The 16,317-nt window shown below is 40.4% G+C and overlaps 1 protein-coding gene across 2 annotated transcripts in view; it reads left to right on the top strand.

The window, feature by feature from the left end:
• Positions 1-16,317, top strand: part of ninl (ninein like) — a 50,535-nt gene that overhangs the window by 24,964 nt on the left and 9,254 nt on the right. For both annotated transcript variants that reach the window (XM_008102699.3, XM_003216102.4), the window contains exons 8-18: positions 47-214; positions 540-676; positions 1,885-2,025; positions 4,126-4,300; positions 5,634-5,744; positions 6,936-7,025; positions 7,738-7,891; positions 10,300-10,409; positions 10,987-11,333; positions 13,499-13,603; positions 14,789-14,858. In XM_008102699.3, the coding sequence (XP_008100906.2) occupies positions 47-214; positions 540-676; positions 1,885-2,025; positions 4,126-4,300; positions 5,634-5,744; positions 6,936-7,025; positions 7,738-7,891; positions 10,300-10,409; positions 10,987-11,333; positions 13,499-13,603; positions 14,789-14,858 (1,608 nt within the window). The remainder of the gene's footprint in view (positions 1-46; positions 215-539; positions 677-1,884; positions 2,026-4,125; positions 4,301-5,633; positions 5,745-6,935; positions 7,026-7,737; positions 7,892-10,299; positions 10,410-10,986; positions 11,334-13,498; positions 13,604-14,788; positions 14,859-16,317) is intronic.

The raw sequence follows: 16,317 nt of genomic DNA, 5'->3' as shown, positions 1-16,317 counted from the left end.
CCAAAGTTAATTTTTCTTCTCTCTCTGCTCATTCCCTACTTTACAGATTTTCAAATGTAGCGGACATCGAAGTGCAACTCCCTCTTTCTTTTCTGGGTCAGTAGCATTAAATCTTTTCTCCAGTATTGATGACGGCAGCGGCTTTGCAAGTCCTGAGCAAGTCATCTCCATTTGGGCCCAGGAAGGGGTTGAAAACTGCAAGGAGCTGCTTAAGGTTTCTATAGCTGATCTTTCCTTGTGAATTACTAATACTTTTAGTTGCTGTTGGGTCTTGGGGGCCACAAAAAGCATACACTGATAGCTTACAGTTTTGTCCAATATGTGCTGATCTGTTGTTAATCTTACCTCAATCCCCTTATTGTAGGCATTACCTCTTCAGTGTAAAGAGCCTAGGAAACTGGCATTCATACAAACCTCAATAGTAATCTTGTTTTTTAAAATATCTGCTGATTTACTTAGACCTGCTAACTTCAAGAATGGAGTGAAAAATTGACTTGTTTTTCCCTTAATTTTTAGAAGTTATTTACCTCTTTTTATAGAGTCTGGATTTCAACATGGAGGAGAGAGTGAATCTCTTGGAGCTGTCTGCGGCCCTCAGTGATGAATTAATGGCTTTGAAGAGCCAACTTCAGCAGGCAGCTTTTGCCACCTTTAAACATGAACTTCACAATCTACAGTAACTATAATTCTTTCCTTGTATTTTAAAGATTGGTTGGGCAGATAGGTTATTTGTATATCAGGGTAGTTGTGTGTTTTCCGGTCTGTATGGCCACAAGAAGCATTCTCTCCTGACGTTTCGCCCACATCTATGGCAGGCATCCTCAGAGGTTGTGAGGTATATTGGAAAAAACTAAGGAAGGAAGGTTTATATATCTGCGGAAGGTCCAGTGTGGGAGAAAGAACTCTTGTCTGTTGGAAGGAAGTGTGAATGACTACATAGGGAAGCTGATGAAGAAACACAACCTACAAATGATCTACAGACCCACCAAGAAAATCCAACAAATGCTACGTTCAGCGAAGGACAAGAGGGATCCTCTCATCTCTGCAGGAGTCTACCGTACATCATGCAGCTGTGGACAAGTCTACATAGGGACATTACCCAGACACGAATCAAGGAACATGAAATGTACTGCAGACTGGTTCAACCAGAGAAGTCAGCCATTGCAGAGCACTTGATGAACCAACCTGGACACAGCATATTATTTTAGAACACAGAAATGCTGGACCACTGTAACAACCCACCACGTCAGACTATACTGGGAAGCCACTGAAATGCACAAGCATGTGGACAATTTCAACAGAAAGAAGAAAACCATAAAATGAACAAAATCTGGCTACCAGTATTTAAAAAACTCTAAAATCAGGACAGTAAATAAAGAGCAACACTTAAAAAACGGGAATTCCAGCCAGCTAACAACAGAGGATTCCCCCAGGCAGGAAGCAGCCAGGTTTTGGAGCTGCAAAGCCATTCAATGCTATTCAGGGTAACCAGTTGCAACATTCACACTTGCTTCCAACAGACAGAGTTCTTTCTCCCGCCCTGGAGATTCCACAGATACATAAACCTCGCATAGTTTTCCAACAGACCTCAAAACCTCTGAGGATGCCCGCCATAGATGTGGGTGAAACGTCAGGAGAGAATGCTTCTGGAACATGGCCACACAGCCCGGAAAACTCAGAAGGCACTCTTTGTAATTTGGCAAAAAAGGTGCAGGTTTAGAATTCCTTCTTTAAAAGACAAAAGTATTAGGGCCGGTTGCAATTTTAAATCTGGATTTCGAAAACTATTATTCTTTGCACAATCACTATGTGGAAGGGTATGATAGATATTGCACAGCGTAACTATTTTTGAAAATGAAAACATTGTGTGAATTCACTTTGCAGGGTCCGGGTGGAACAGATCTCCACTGAAAGAGACAAAGCAAGACTTGAATTGGAGAAAGTGGAAAAGTGGAACTTGCAGCTTTCTAAGGAAGTCGATGATTCCCATAGTGCGTTGGAGCACCACAATGAGAGTAAACTCAGGTACATGAACCAATCTTTACGTGTCTTTCCCTGGTATGTCTTATGAGCATATATGGGAGTAGATGTACGCGGAGGATTGCCATGTAAACCAGTGGAGTTCTCCCCTCCATCTTTTATGAGGAATTGCAGAAGTATATCGAACAGTGGATCAATACATTATAAGCTGACAGCCACATTTTATTCATTGTGGATATGTGTGGAGAAATTCCTCCTTGTAAAACTGTTTTCAATGCTTGCATTTTAAAGTTTTTTTAATTACATAAACTATATGAAAAAATCAAATCAAAATATTAAACTAAAATTGCAAAAATAATATTTTTTATGTTAATGGGGAAAATGACGGGCATAAGTTGAATTTTCACTACTTTTGTACATATGCTTTGCTTCCCTGTGTTTTTATATTTTTCTTAGCTCATTTCTCTGAAGAGCAAAGTGTGGTTGGAGTTAGACTTGCTTAAATAAATGTTTGAACAGACAAAACACATAAATGGCCAGACCACAGAGCGGCAGATCTATTTATGGCCTCTGAAGCTTGTATGATTTTGTGCCAAAGTGAGTTTGGGTTCAAGATTCCCAAGGGAAATTTAAAAAATGGCCAAGAAACACAGTCATCACAAGACTGACCGGCTTTCACCATCTGCTAAGCTGGACACTGAAGTGTGAGCTTCCTGTGTAATGCAGATATCCCCTACATTTGTCATGATGCGGAAATCGATTTACTAATTGTTCGGCTATGATTTGTTCATTGTTAGGTTGTCCAATGGGGATGTTTTATAAACAGTGTGGGAGAATCCTCAACACTTCTCATGCTGCTGCTGAGGGCACATTTACACTGTAGAATTATTGCACTCATTTAGCTGTCATGGTTCAATGCTATGGAATCAGGGGAGTTGTAGTTTGGTAAGGAACCCCAGCACACTTTGGCAGAGGAGATGAAAGGCCTTGCAAAACAACAACTCTGAGCATCCCATAGCATTAAGTCATGGCAATTAAAGTGGTGTTAAAGTACAATAATTCAGTGTCCTTCTAAGGGCATGGAAACACAGCAGAGCTTGATCTTCTTTTCATTAGCCTGTTGGGCAGAAGTTATATGGTTGCTTCCTTTGTTCACCTGATAACTACGTGAAAAGTAAAACATTGTTCCTTCTGTTGTTTCTGTTGTTTCCTTCAAAGAATGTGAAGAAACAAAAGGTGTGCCATGCTGTCACACTTTTCAAAGTTAGTACAATGTTGGCTGGAATAGGCAACTCAAATATGCACACCTTGAATTGTGGTCATTCTAGCAGTGTTTTTACTTGGTTTGAATAGTGAAATATCTTCATCTTCCTTTTTGTTACTCCCTGGGCAACATCCTTGCAGATAGCCAATTCTCTCACACAGAAGCAACTTGCAGTTTCTCAAGTTGCTCCTGACATACACACACACAAACATAGTTTGATATATTTTTTTTATTTTTTTATTTATGCCATTTCTATCCCGCCTTTCTCACCCAAAGGGATTCAATAATCATACTGAATCCATAAGGTGAATCTATTACAGGGGTTTATTGGCAAGATTTGCTCAAATATGGGCTGCCTTTGCCTTGCTCTGAGGCTGAGAGAGTGTGACAAGGTCACCCAATAGGTTTCAATGACCAAGCAAGGATGCAAACCTTCCTTATCTTCAGAGTCATAGTCCACTGCACAAACCACAACTTCATGTTAGGTCTTAATTTCAGCTTGTATTTTTCCATTGAAGATAATTTTGAAAACAGTTTTCATGTCAATAATGTATATGAACCAGGTAGCATGAATATTTCACCCCACACCGCCTAGAGGACTGTAACAATGTGCCTGACATGACTGGAAATGTTATGATGGCACTAGTTTTGCTCTTGTCTGATATTTACGGAGGATGTTATGGTATATGAAGTCCAAGTGAGGATTTGTGGAGACTACATTTCCACAAAAGCCATTTTAGAAAGGGCAAAAATGTGATTTTAAAACTTTTTTAAGTCTAATTTTTTTTTGAAAGTTCAGGAAGACATCAGGGAGCCACTCACTGCTACCATGGATCATGCACACATTTGAAAATACTGGAAATTATGCTTCTATTTCACAGAGACCTTGAGCAAGACTACAGAGGAAAACTGACTGTTATGAAGTCTGAAGTTGAGACAGAAAGGGAACAATATTTGCACCAAGATTACCATCAGAGGACCAAATTAGAAGCGGAAATCAAATCTCTTAAAGAAGAAGAGTCCAATTGGAGAGAAAAACTAACCTTGGTGATCAAGGTAAGGATTTATGTGCCTACGAGAGGATTGTGTATTTTTGCACAAGTCGAATCAAAGGAGAGGATTTCCAACATGTAGATTCTCTCCCATATTCTAAAAATAACTAAAGGTGTCAAAGACAGAACGCCACAAGATAAAAGATAACAGAGTTTATTGGAGTTACAGAACCAAAAATGCCCGTAAAAGACAAGGGCTAGGCAAACACTGGCCTTAAAAGTAAAAAGAGACAAGAAAAACGTTCAAAAGATAAACCGAATTAAACCGGAGTTTAATTCGGACTAAATCAAAACAGCTTGCTTCAGCCTGGAATTAAACAAACAGAAGCTGGTGAACAAAAGGTTCAAAAGAATGCAACTAATTGGCAGCAGATGCTTCTCTGCTGCCAAAAACTATGTTTGAGTAACTTAGAGGTTACTCCTCCACACAGCAGGCAAGTTCCCAATACAAACACAGCAGACGAGGGTTGAAGCAGTCAGCGTAGTCCCAGTTCGTTCCGAAGGTCGTAAGGCAGATGCAGACGTTTGTAGTTCACCAGTTCCAACGACAGACACAGGTAGGAGAATCCGAGGCCGTAGTCAGTTCAGTCCGTAAATCCAGAGTAGGATATGGCGTCCGTCAAGAAGACGACGGAAGGTCAAAGGTAGTCAGCAAACGAATCACACCCGTCTTCAGGAAAACTTCCCACACAGATCCCAAGCGTTCGTCCAGATTACCTTGCCCAACGCAATTTGCTATTGCTCCCAAACCCCATTTTATGCCAGTTACAAGTCCTCATCGCTATCAGCTGTTCTCCTTAGCCCGGGCGTTTCCTCATCACTTTCCTCATCAGAACTGGAACACCTCTGACTACGCCCCACAGCATCCCCAGCTGTGGATCCCGTCCCATCCCTCCAGCTTGTCCACGGGTCTAATCCTGAAGGTCCCCAATCGTCTTCCATAGTATCATTGCCAGTGGCACCCAAATCCTCCCTTACCCGAGTCCATTCCATATCATCTTCTTCCGAGCTAACCACCTCTTCCTCCATTCTCTCAGTAAACCCCTCAAAAGAATCTTCGTCAGATGGTTCTGCAAAGATATCTCGCAGCCGCTTCCTTTCTCGCTCCTCGAGAGTATCTGACTCTCGAGGAGTCTTACGCCCACGTCTCCCAGTAGTAGAGCCATGAGGCTCAACCATAACAAAAGGTGTGTTATTAGGTTGTGATAAGATTTTAATAGCATTGTGAATGCAAACTCTCCTGAATTAACTATGTTGCTGTAGTAAAATGAATCAGAGCAACATCATGCTGTATTGTCTTTAGATGTGCTTCAAATGGTTACCTGTTGTTTTTAAAGGAAAACGGTCGCTTACAAAATGAAGTTGCTGAAATGGTTCAAAAACTGGCTGAGTCTGAAAAACAAGCATTGAAGTTTCAGAAGGATCTTGATTTCCTGTTGAAAGACAAGGTAATGTCACAAAGGCTAAGCTTACTTTCCTCTGTGTTTTGGGAGGTTGCGGCTGTAAGTGTTTCTTGGGATTTCGGGTCAGTGTGGAAAATAAATATGATGTTAATTGCAGACTTGCATGTAAAAAGCATGCATTTTATTAAAATAAATACTGTTGTCAAAGGCTTTCATGGCTGCAATCACTAGGTTGCTGTGAGTTTTCTGGGCTGTATGGCCATGTTCCAGAAGCATTCTCTCCTGACGTTTTGCCCACATCTATTGCAGGCATCCTCAGAGGTTATGAGATCTGTTGGAAACTTGGCAAGTGGGGTTGATATATCTGTGGAATAATGTCCAGGGTGGGAGAAAGAACTCTTGTCTGCTTGAGGCAAGCATGAATTTTGTTGTTGTCCACCCTGATTAGCACTGAAAAGCCTTGCAGCTTCAAAGCCTGGCTGCTCCCTGCCTGGGGGAAAGCTTTGTTGGGAGTTATTAATTGACCCTGATTGTTTCTTGTCTGGAACTATATCAGACTACACAGAGAAGCCACTGAAATCCAGAAACATATGGACAATTTCAACAGGAAGGAGGAAACCATGAAAATGAACAAAATCTGGCTACCAGTATTAAACAAAACTCTAAAACCAGGACTAAAAAAAACCCAGGGGAATTCCAGACAAGAAACAATCAGGGCCAGTTAATGCCTCCCAACAAAGGATTCCCCCAGGAATCCCATTGACTATGCCCATATGAGCTATCGTTTTCTGTCTCAGTGGGAGTCAGGAGAGGGAAAAGTGGCGTGAGGTTTTGTTATTTGGTGACAGAGCTTCTAAGTTCAGTTCTTGCAGACTGGCATCAACATTTACGTAACTTTTTGGCCTCTTGATTGACACTGGGTTCCTCATATTAGTTCCTTATTATCAAAAAAATGAATGCAGTCACATAAAAGTGGATTTTCTTGAAGTCACTAAAGCAGTCATGAGCAAACTTTGGCCTTCCAGGTGTTTTGGACTTCAACTCCCATAATTGTTAACAGCCTACTGGCTGCTAGGAGTTGTGAAAGTTGAAGTCCAAAACACCTGGAGGGCCAAAGTTTGCCCATGCCTGCCCTAAATCATTTAGGATCAAATGGTAAAACTGGCTTTCCATTTCTTAACACGCTGGCACTTTTGACAAATATTTCTACATCATGTTTTTCTTTCCTTGCTTTAGCTGGGACTTCTGGATCCACACAACACAGAATTCTTTGATCAAGAAGAGCGTTTTGCTGACATCATTAAAGAATATGAATTGCAATGTCGGGTAGGTGACTTCTGATTGATGTTATAACTGTTGTATGGAGACGAAGTGCTACGTAGCCGAAAACCTGGACATGGGTAGTCTGATTTTTTCAAAATTTTTCCCCCTTAAGCAGCTGAGGGGGAAAAAGAAAGGGCCTGAGGCTGTTAGGAATGGCGGGAGTTGGAGTCCAAAACACCTGGAGGGACCACGTTTGCCCATGTCTGAGCTAAACACATGTGTGCCATTAGGCACGGAAAAAATATAAAAGTCCCATATTCTGGGTAAATGCTTAAGCTCTGAAAAAGAACCTTTGTGTTCTTATTATTTTCTTGTGTTTCCCTCCCAATTGTTTTTTCAAACTCTCAACATTTACTATTCATAGAGGGTAAAGGTGAGTAGTTCATTTCCAAGAGTGTGCTTGATTTGGGTGTTTTTAACAATGCATTCAGTTTTGGCAACTTGCATGATGATTTGTTTATCTTGAAATCTTAGGTGTTTACAAGCATTCTTATTTTTTTCAAATGCCCGAATTTATGTTTTCATAGATGTGGGAAGGCAAAGAGAAAAAAAGGGTCATAGCAGTACTTTTAAGACTGTTTGTGTGAAAATCCTTTGGAAGCTTGACCTGCTAATTCCCCTGAGACATGGTTGCATCGTGTGTCTCTCAAGGGCAGGCTAAGAGAGAGAAAAATCCATGTTTGAGTTTTGTCATTCATAATTTCCCTGCTTATAGGATTTGCGTGACAAGAATGATGAGCTGCAAATGGAGATGGAAAAACTCTGCTCCCAGCTTCATGGAAGCCAACATAGCCACGCCAAGTCCAAAATGAAGGCCAAGAGCCTCGAAGAAAGGCTCCTGCCCGAAAATGTAAAAAGCGGCATTCCAGGTAAGAAATACAAATTACGCACAGCTGTTTAGGGCAAAATGTACAACTGAATATAATGCTGGAAGTAGATGATGGCATTTAAATGGTGAATTGTGCCACCAGAGGTCTCTGTAAGTACAATGCTCAATTTAGGGCTCTGTCAAGGAGAGGCATCATAAAATGTATCCTGTGGAAAATAAACCCGTCTCATCTCTTTTTATTATGCATCATTTCCCATTATTGTATACCTTCAAGTTGTTTCTGATTTGTGGCAACCCTAATGTGAACCTGTTTTATTGGCAAGATTTATTCAGAGCAGGTTAACTTTTGTTTCCTTCTGAAGCTGCAAAAGTGTTACTTGTTTAAGGTCACCTAGTAGTTTGTCGAAGGCTTTCATGGCCAGAATCACTGGGCTGCTGTGAGTTTTCCGGGCTGTATGACCATGTTCCAGAAACATTTTCTCCTGACATTTTGCCCACATCTATGGCAGGCATCATCAGAGGTTGTGAGGTCTGTTGGAAACCAGCAAGTGGGGTTATATATCTGTGGACGGTCCAGGGTGGGAGAAAGAACTCTTGTCTGTTTGAGGAAGCTATGAATGTTGCAATTGGCCAGCTTGATTAGCATTGAATGGCCTTGCAGGTTCAAAGTCTGGCTGCTTCTTGCCTGGGGAAATCCTTTGTTGGGAGGTGTTGGCAGGCCCTGATTGTTTCTTGTCTGGAATTCCCCTATTTACTGAGTGTTGCTCTTTATTTACTGTCCTGATTTTTTAATACCGATAGCCAGATTTTTTTCATTTTCATGGTTTCCTCCTTTCTGTTGACATTGTCCACATACTTGTGGATTTCAATGGCTTCTCTGTGTAGTCTGACATGGTGGTTGTTGGAATGGTCCAGCATTTCTGTGTTCTCAAATAATATGCTGTGTCCAGGTTGGTTCATCAAGTGCTCTGCTATGGCTGACTTCTCTGGTTGAGTTAGTCTCCAGTGCCTTTCATGTTCCCATTTGCCTCAAACAGACAAGAGTTCTTTTTCCCACTCTTGACCTTCCACAGACAAATAAACCCCACTTGCCTAGTTTCCAACAGACCTTACAACCTCTGAGGATGCCTGCCACAGATGTGGGCGAAACGTCAGGCGAGAATGTTTTTAGAACATGGCCATACATCCCGAAAAACTCACAGTAACCTATTGCCCAGTAGATTGCCATGGCCAAGCAGGGATTTGAACCCCAGTCTCCAGCATCACAGACTAACACAGTGGTTCTCAACCTGTGGGTCCCCAGGTGTCCTGGCCTACAACTCCCAGAAATCTCAGCCAGTTTACCAGCTTTTAGGATTTCTGGAAGTTGAAGGCCAAAAATATCTGGGGACCCCAGGTTGAGAACCACTGGGCTAACACTAAGACTACCGTAGCACAGAGATTTTTCTGTACCTCCTCCTCTCAGTTTAGAAATTACATCAGGATAAAATAAAGAAATTTAGATGAAACTGTACTTCCATGCTTTCAGATCAGAATTCTTTCTTCCTGTTTCTCATTCAGAGGAAGGAGATTCTTCCTGAGGCGGATTATAAATAAAGCCCTAAGTGGCACAGCGTGTTAAAGCGCTGAGCTGCTGAACTCGCAAACCGAAAGGTCGCAGGTTTGAATCCAGGGAGCGGAGTGAGCACCCTCTGTTAGCCCCAGCTTCTGTCAACCTAGCAGTTCGAAAACATGCAAATGTGAGTAGATCAATAGGTACCGTTCCGACAGGAAGGTAACGGTGCTCCATTCAGTCATGCGAATCACATGACCTTGGAGGTGTCTATGGACAACGCCGGCTCTTGGCTTAGAAATGGAGATGAGCACCAACCCCCAGAGTCGAACATGACTGGACTTAATGTCAGAGGAAAACCTTTACCTTTACCTATAAATAAAGAAGTATTATTATTATCTGTATTTTACAATGTGTTTTATGAATGTCTGATGTAAGTTAATTTTGTAACTGATTTATAGTGTATTGTACAGTTTTTATATGTGTGTTTTATTGTAAGCCGCCCTGAGTCCCGTGTTGGGTGAGAAGGGCGGGATATAAATGTTGTAATAAATAATAATAATAATTATAATTATAATTATAATTATTATTGATGGTGACTATGTTGAACAGTAGTTTTGTGTATAGTTCAAGCTATGATCTGTAGAAATTTCTGCTGTTGCATGTTTATAATGTTTTTATGACACAGGAGGCAAAACATTTTGACCCACCCTCGAATAAGAAAAAAAATAAGCATCAAATATTTGCACTGTCCTTTCTTGCTCCTGTGTTCGCTGCTTGATATGTCTTTGTCATTAAAAACAATGATCAGGACATGCCATAAATGTTTGTCAGAGCCGTTTGTTATTGCCTTAGAGTTCTGCATTGGTATTGCTTAAAAAATATTATATTTCCAGGGGTAAATTTCACTGAGTCTGATCCTTACTCAGTAAGTATACAAATGGAGCTTCTGGTCGAAGAACTCAAAGAGCAATGTCAGGATTTGAAGATACAGCTGGAAACCAAGGTGAGTTGGAGAGGCAGTCACTAATACCTCAATTAAAAGACGCCAACATAAGACTTAAGATCAGTAGAATAGTTCATTTCTGCTCATAGTTCCAGCAAGATCCAAATATAGCTTTAATGGTATATTCTTAAATCGTCTAGCCCAGGCATGGGCAAACTTTGGTCCTCCGGGTGTTTTGGACTCCAGCTCCCACGATTCCTAACAAACCTCAGGCCCTTTCCTTTCCCCCCTCAACCACTTAAGCGGTTTGCCCATAACTGGGGTAGTCTTTGTAACTTTGTTCATACAGTAATAATTTCTCTAGCTCTCAATCAAATCTTTATGTATAAACACATTTGGATTGCATGTTTGGGGAAATACAGTTCCATGAAACTTTCAGGAAAGCTGTTATTAAAACAAAATACCCCTGAAATAACACCTCCTTGGAAGTGAAAGTCAGGGGAATATAATCCTAGTCCTTGCAATGCACATGACCTTATTTCGATGTCTGTCTTTAAAACATAACATTCTAAAGCAGTTTGTGCCTTTGAAAACTGGGCTACTTAAAAAGACGCCTAAAGCATTTTACCTTTTCTAGGTCAACTACTATGAAAGAGAAATCGAGTTGATGAAAAGGAACTTTGAGGAGGAAAGGAAAGACATTGAACAAGGTTTCAAGATTGAGATAAGTGAACTGGAGGAGCAGAAAAACGATCTGGAAGAACTGAATGCAAAATGCCAGGAGGTGATGGATGGCTTGAAAGCTCAGCTTCAGAAACGGATCCCTCTCCAAGAACTCAAGAAGAGTTTTGAGAAGGAGAGATCGGAAATGGAGCAGTACTATGCCAAAGAAATTTCCAACCTGGGACAAAGGCTGGCCCAAGAAAGGGATAGATTGGAGGACGACATGAAAAAGAAGCACAAGATTGAGATGGACCTTATGAGGTCTGGTGCCTTTGCTATTTGGATTTCTAAGTGCAGTAGTTTCATGCATTACAAAAGGGATCAATTCCAGATGCCCTTGTTTTTACAGTGTTTCCTCACTTATTGCTGGGGTTAGGTTCCAGGACCACCCGCAATAAGTGAAAATCCGCAAAGTAGGATGCTATATTTATTTTAATAATTATATATTATTTTAGTAGTTATACACTTTTTTAAGTCACTCCAATCATGTGTTGATAAATCGCCTCCTTCTCCTGCTGCCACTTGGGCTCTGTTTCTCTCCCTTCAGCTTCTCCTTCCTCCCTTCCTTAGGCTGTAAATTGTAAATTTTTATGATTTATAATATTCTTTTAGAGTTTATTGAAAAATCATGAAACAGTGAATCCGCAAAAAGTGAACCGCGAAGTAGTGAGGGAACACTGTATATTATTTTCATATAATATCAGGAATACTTCCCCCTGGATAGTATGCCACTGAAAGCTGAAAATACTGTACAGTCAAAATATTTCTCTCATGTGTGTGTGTGTGTGTGTGGTAACTTGGGTACCCGGTGGTGCCCGGGTTATTTGAGAAAGGCAGTTTGTTTTGGGGTGTTAGGTAATATAAATTACTTAATTAGTAACACTATTTATTAGAAAAAAGCCAGTTTTTAATTTCATTTTTTAATGAATCCTCCCTGTAGAAAATACATAACGATGTGGGTGAACTGCAATTCCCAGAATCGTGGATCAATTCTCCCCAAAACAGGCCTGTATGCACAGCTGGCCATGTTGGGTTTGTGTGTCAAATGTGGTCCAGATCCGTCATCAGTTGAGTTCAGTGCTCTCTGGATAAGGGTGAACTACAACTCCCATATGCCAAGGGCAGTCACCCCCAAATCCTGCCAGTATTTACAGTTTGGTCATGTTAGGTCTGTGTGCCAAGTTTGGTTTAGATCCGATGTTGGTGGATTCAGTGCTGTCTGGATGCAGGTGAACTACAAATCTCAAACTCAAGGGTTTTTTCCAGGTCCATTATCGAAGGGGGTCATAGTGCTCTGCCTTGATGTAGGGTGAACTACAACTTCTATCCTGTTGAGTCAGTCCCCCAAAACCCCTACAGTCTTTTCAGTTGCTGATCAATTCCTCTCTTTTTCCTGTGTCTCATATGATAGGGTAGGAAAGGGTTAAGAGAGAGCCAGTGGGCGGGTCATGCAAATTCCACACCTGAATGCCTGTCTGTGATGGCAGAAACACCTAAAATCTAGGATGTAGTGGTCCCCGAATGAAAGAAATCCTTACGTGGTGGGCCGTAGTGTTTAGGAAGGACATTGGCAGGGTTTGGGTTACATGTTCATGGAGCTCGTTGTAACCACAATGTCAGTGGAAGGGAGGGCTTTTAGAGGTTTCTTAGCACTTGGAACTATAGCCTGTTTGTGGCAGGCAGAGGCTGTCCACATATACACATTTTTCACTTTTATTATGTGTATGTAAGTATATATACAGATACATACATACATATCTCTCTTTCTTTTAAGCAGCTAACAATACTAAATACAGTGTACAAACTAAAACATATAAACACTAAAATAGGATTATTAAAATATATATTTAAAACCAATGCAACCATTAGAATATTGAGATAGTGACAACTTTGTGTTCTGATAGTTTGATATACACAAACTTTGTCTGATGCAAAAAAATAATTAAAAATATTTGGTATGACTTTCAAGCTATGAAACATAAATGAATTTTATGTTCAGACTTGGAGTTCCATCTCGTTATGTATATAAAATGCAAATAGTTTTCCAATGACCAAAAAAATCCAAAATTTGGTACTAACCATTTCAGATAAAGGATACCCAACCTGTATATATAGTTTGTTCTTTATTCAGCATCCAGGAGTGTATTGGAAACAAATTGTTAGTAATTCTGGGCCATCAAAGATACTGTATTTCCTTCATTCTCACTAATGTACATGAGTGTAAAAAGCACATCTGGAAGCATATATTGTGTATAGTAGGAGTAACTTTTTCAAAGATCTGGCATAGTATATTTGCTTATATCCAGGTTAGTTTTAGTACACTGATGGAACCTAGGTAACTTCTGATGAAAGAAATCTAATCATTTTTACCTAGCTGACAATTCTTTTATTCTAGTTCTAAAATAATTTCTTTTATTACAATGCAGAATTCAACTTGCCACCGTTTCGGAAGACAACACTCTCCTGAAAAATAAACTTGGAATATCTCAGCAAGAAGTGGAAGTTGCTTGTGAGGCAAATACAAATCACAGGTAAAAAAAAAATTGGGGATTTTTAAGCTTGTGTGGGTGAAGCCCACTAGGTGAGTCCAGGTAAGAATCCTGCTGCCCTCCAGATGCTGATCTCCAAATTTGAGGATCTTGAGCCAGCAAACAATTGATGATGGTGCTGGGAGCTCCAGTCCAGCAACATCTGGAGGACCACATGATTCTTACCTTGGCTTAAAACAGTGGTTCCCACCCTGTGGGTCCCCAGATGTTTTGGCCTTCCATTCCCAGAAATCCTAACAGCTGGTAAACTGGCTGGGAAGTTGTTGTACTGATACCGAAAATCACCTTAAATTTATACATGGCTGCTGGAGTTTATCAATTACCATCAAGTCAGCATTGATTGGTGATGATGATGATGGTGGTGGTGAAATGAGTGATCTCCAGGATATCCTGCTTGTAGCAGCCCTGTGAAGTTATTGCACTGAGAGCTGTGGCTTCCATGACTGATGGTGATGATTATTATTATGATTATGTTTATTTATATGATACTCAAAGTGGCTTACATTAAGAGCATTTCAATACAATTTTAAAATATATAAATATTAAAATGGAATTAAAATATCATTAGTATTAGAAACAATTCAATTAAAAACCATAAAAACACATTCAAAACTAATTGAAAACCAAAAACATATTCAAAACTTAACTGATTCTATGCTTCTGTTACTGTGGTTTCCTCTTTTACTACGGCCTTCAAGATTACCAAGGACTCTCATCTTTATCAAAATGGCATGTTGTCTTTGGATTTGTCCAAAACTAATGGCTTCTAGGGAGAGTTCAGTCTTGGTTTGCTGTATTTATTTGTCTTTTTGGCAACCATCGTATTCATAGAGCTTTCCACCAGAACCACATTTCAAATGAGCTGATCCTCTGTTAACTTCCAACTAGCTTCGCGGGAGTCTTAGTCACCACTAGCATGAATTGAATTGCAACCAGTGGGTTCAAGATCCATGCAAATTGTACACACATGGCAATTTATCCAGAGGACTCTGGTTTCAGATTTGCTTTGAATGTACAATATAAATGTTTGGTGTATTGTTGAGTATATGGTAGCTAAGCGTTTCAGTGATCATGATAGTTTTTTATTATATTTTAGGTCAAAACTTGTAGAAAGTGTATTTAAATCCAAATTGTTACCATTTATTTAAATCATTTTTCTCTGTTCAGAAAAGAAATCGATGAACTAAAGATGGAAAGAGAGAAAGCCATGTGCAAAATAGAAGAATTAAACCAACTGGTGAGTCTGTAAAAGCAACTCGCTGTCATGTAGAGGTAAACTCCAGTTCAGGAAACTAAATCACTGAAATTCTAGAAGCCTTATTTAAGAAAATAGGGTTGCTCACTTTGGGGACTGAATAACATCACAATAAAGCAGTTCATCTATTCCACGGGCCCTCATCCTATTTGTCAATAGTCAGTGCCAGTCTCACTTGCACAGGATATTCCTCCAAAATATTCCAGATTCCTTCTCATTCTTATGAGAATGACATTGAAGCTATTTGAGGGTTACTAACTCCCTCTGCAGCTGCAGGCCATAAATCTGCCAGGCAAAGATAAGCACTTCCCATGAATGAAAGAAAGTGGCATTTCCCAACAGCCTCAACATGCAAGCAAATACCGACATGGTTAAAGCAGGATAACATCCAAAGCAGATAATACATAGCCAATACAAACAACTATATACAACAAATGGAGAATAAACAAGGCCCAGGCTTCCAACACTAGCAGAGAAATAGATCCAATTTCTCCCACTTGGTTCATTGCCAAAGAACTCAAAACATCACAGAGAGAGTAATATTTGCCATTGAGAAGAAGAAATAGATGCTATGTATCCTTTCTGCCTTTTGCAGTTAGAAAAAAGAGTCAATGCCACTTTCTGAGACCCTCGAAAGTTGCTGCTAATGACAATATGAGTGTGAATCTCCTCTTGTATATTGGTCCATCAGGAGGAGTGTCATCTTTGGGCTGACCTGCATTAACTCTTCAGGATTTCAAAAAGAGATCTTTATTCTAACTCTGTCTAAAGATGGCAGATTGGATCGAAGACCCTCTGCTCGTGAAGTCTTGTTCTCTTAGCTGCATCCCATCCCAATAATAGACAGTACTGGCCTTGGAAGAAAAATTGTCTAAGCTAGTAAACGGCACCAAGTTGCTTTTTCCAAATGGTCGTTAAGACATCTCAGGAATCCTAGCTGTGGGATGAGAAGGGAAAGGAATACGCTAGTCTTGTGCAATTGTATAGAGTCGCTATCCGTTTCTATTTGTTTCATTTGTAAGGCCCGTTTTAGTTTTTGAGCACCTCCCGAAAATGAGTGCCTTTCCAAATGTGCGTTTTTGGTCAGCATCCGAAAAAACGAAAATTTTCAATCCATTGGCCTCTATGGGTGGGCTTCCCCAGGCGCCCCTTCCCTTCAGTTTTAGGGTTAGAGGGGTGAAAATCACCACACATGGAGGGCACATCTACCACTTTTAGCCCTCCAAGTTTTATAACGTTTGGGCCATCCCCTGATTTTTAGGGATTTTTTACTTTTTATAAATAAAATCTCCTTAAAAACATTCCCTCTTTCCCCCCACTGACCCTGCCCTCTAACTTCTCCAGGAGCAGCATCAGGAGGGAGGCAGGGTGGGGCACTATTTCTTCCTGCCAAATGTCAAAGATGCTCCACACACCACACACACAACCCATTGCCCAGCCC

The sequence above is a fragment of the Anolis carolinensis genome, chromosome 1 (genome assembly GCF_035594765.1).
Source record: "Anolis carolinensis isolate JA03-04 chromosome 1, rAnoCar3.1.pri, whole genome shotgun sequence".
Taxonomy (NCBI): Eukaryota; Metazoa; Chordata; class Lepidosauria; order Squamata; family Dactyloidae; genus Anolis; species Anolis carolinensis.
Note: the sequence above shows the minus strand (reverse complement) of the source record. Positions and strands in the feature narration are given on the sequence as shown.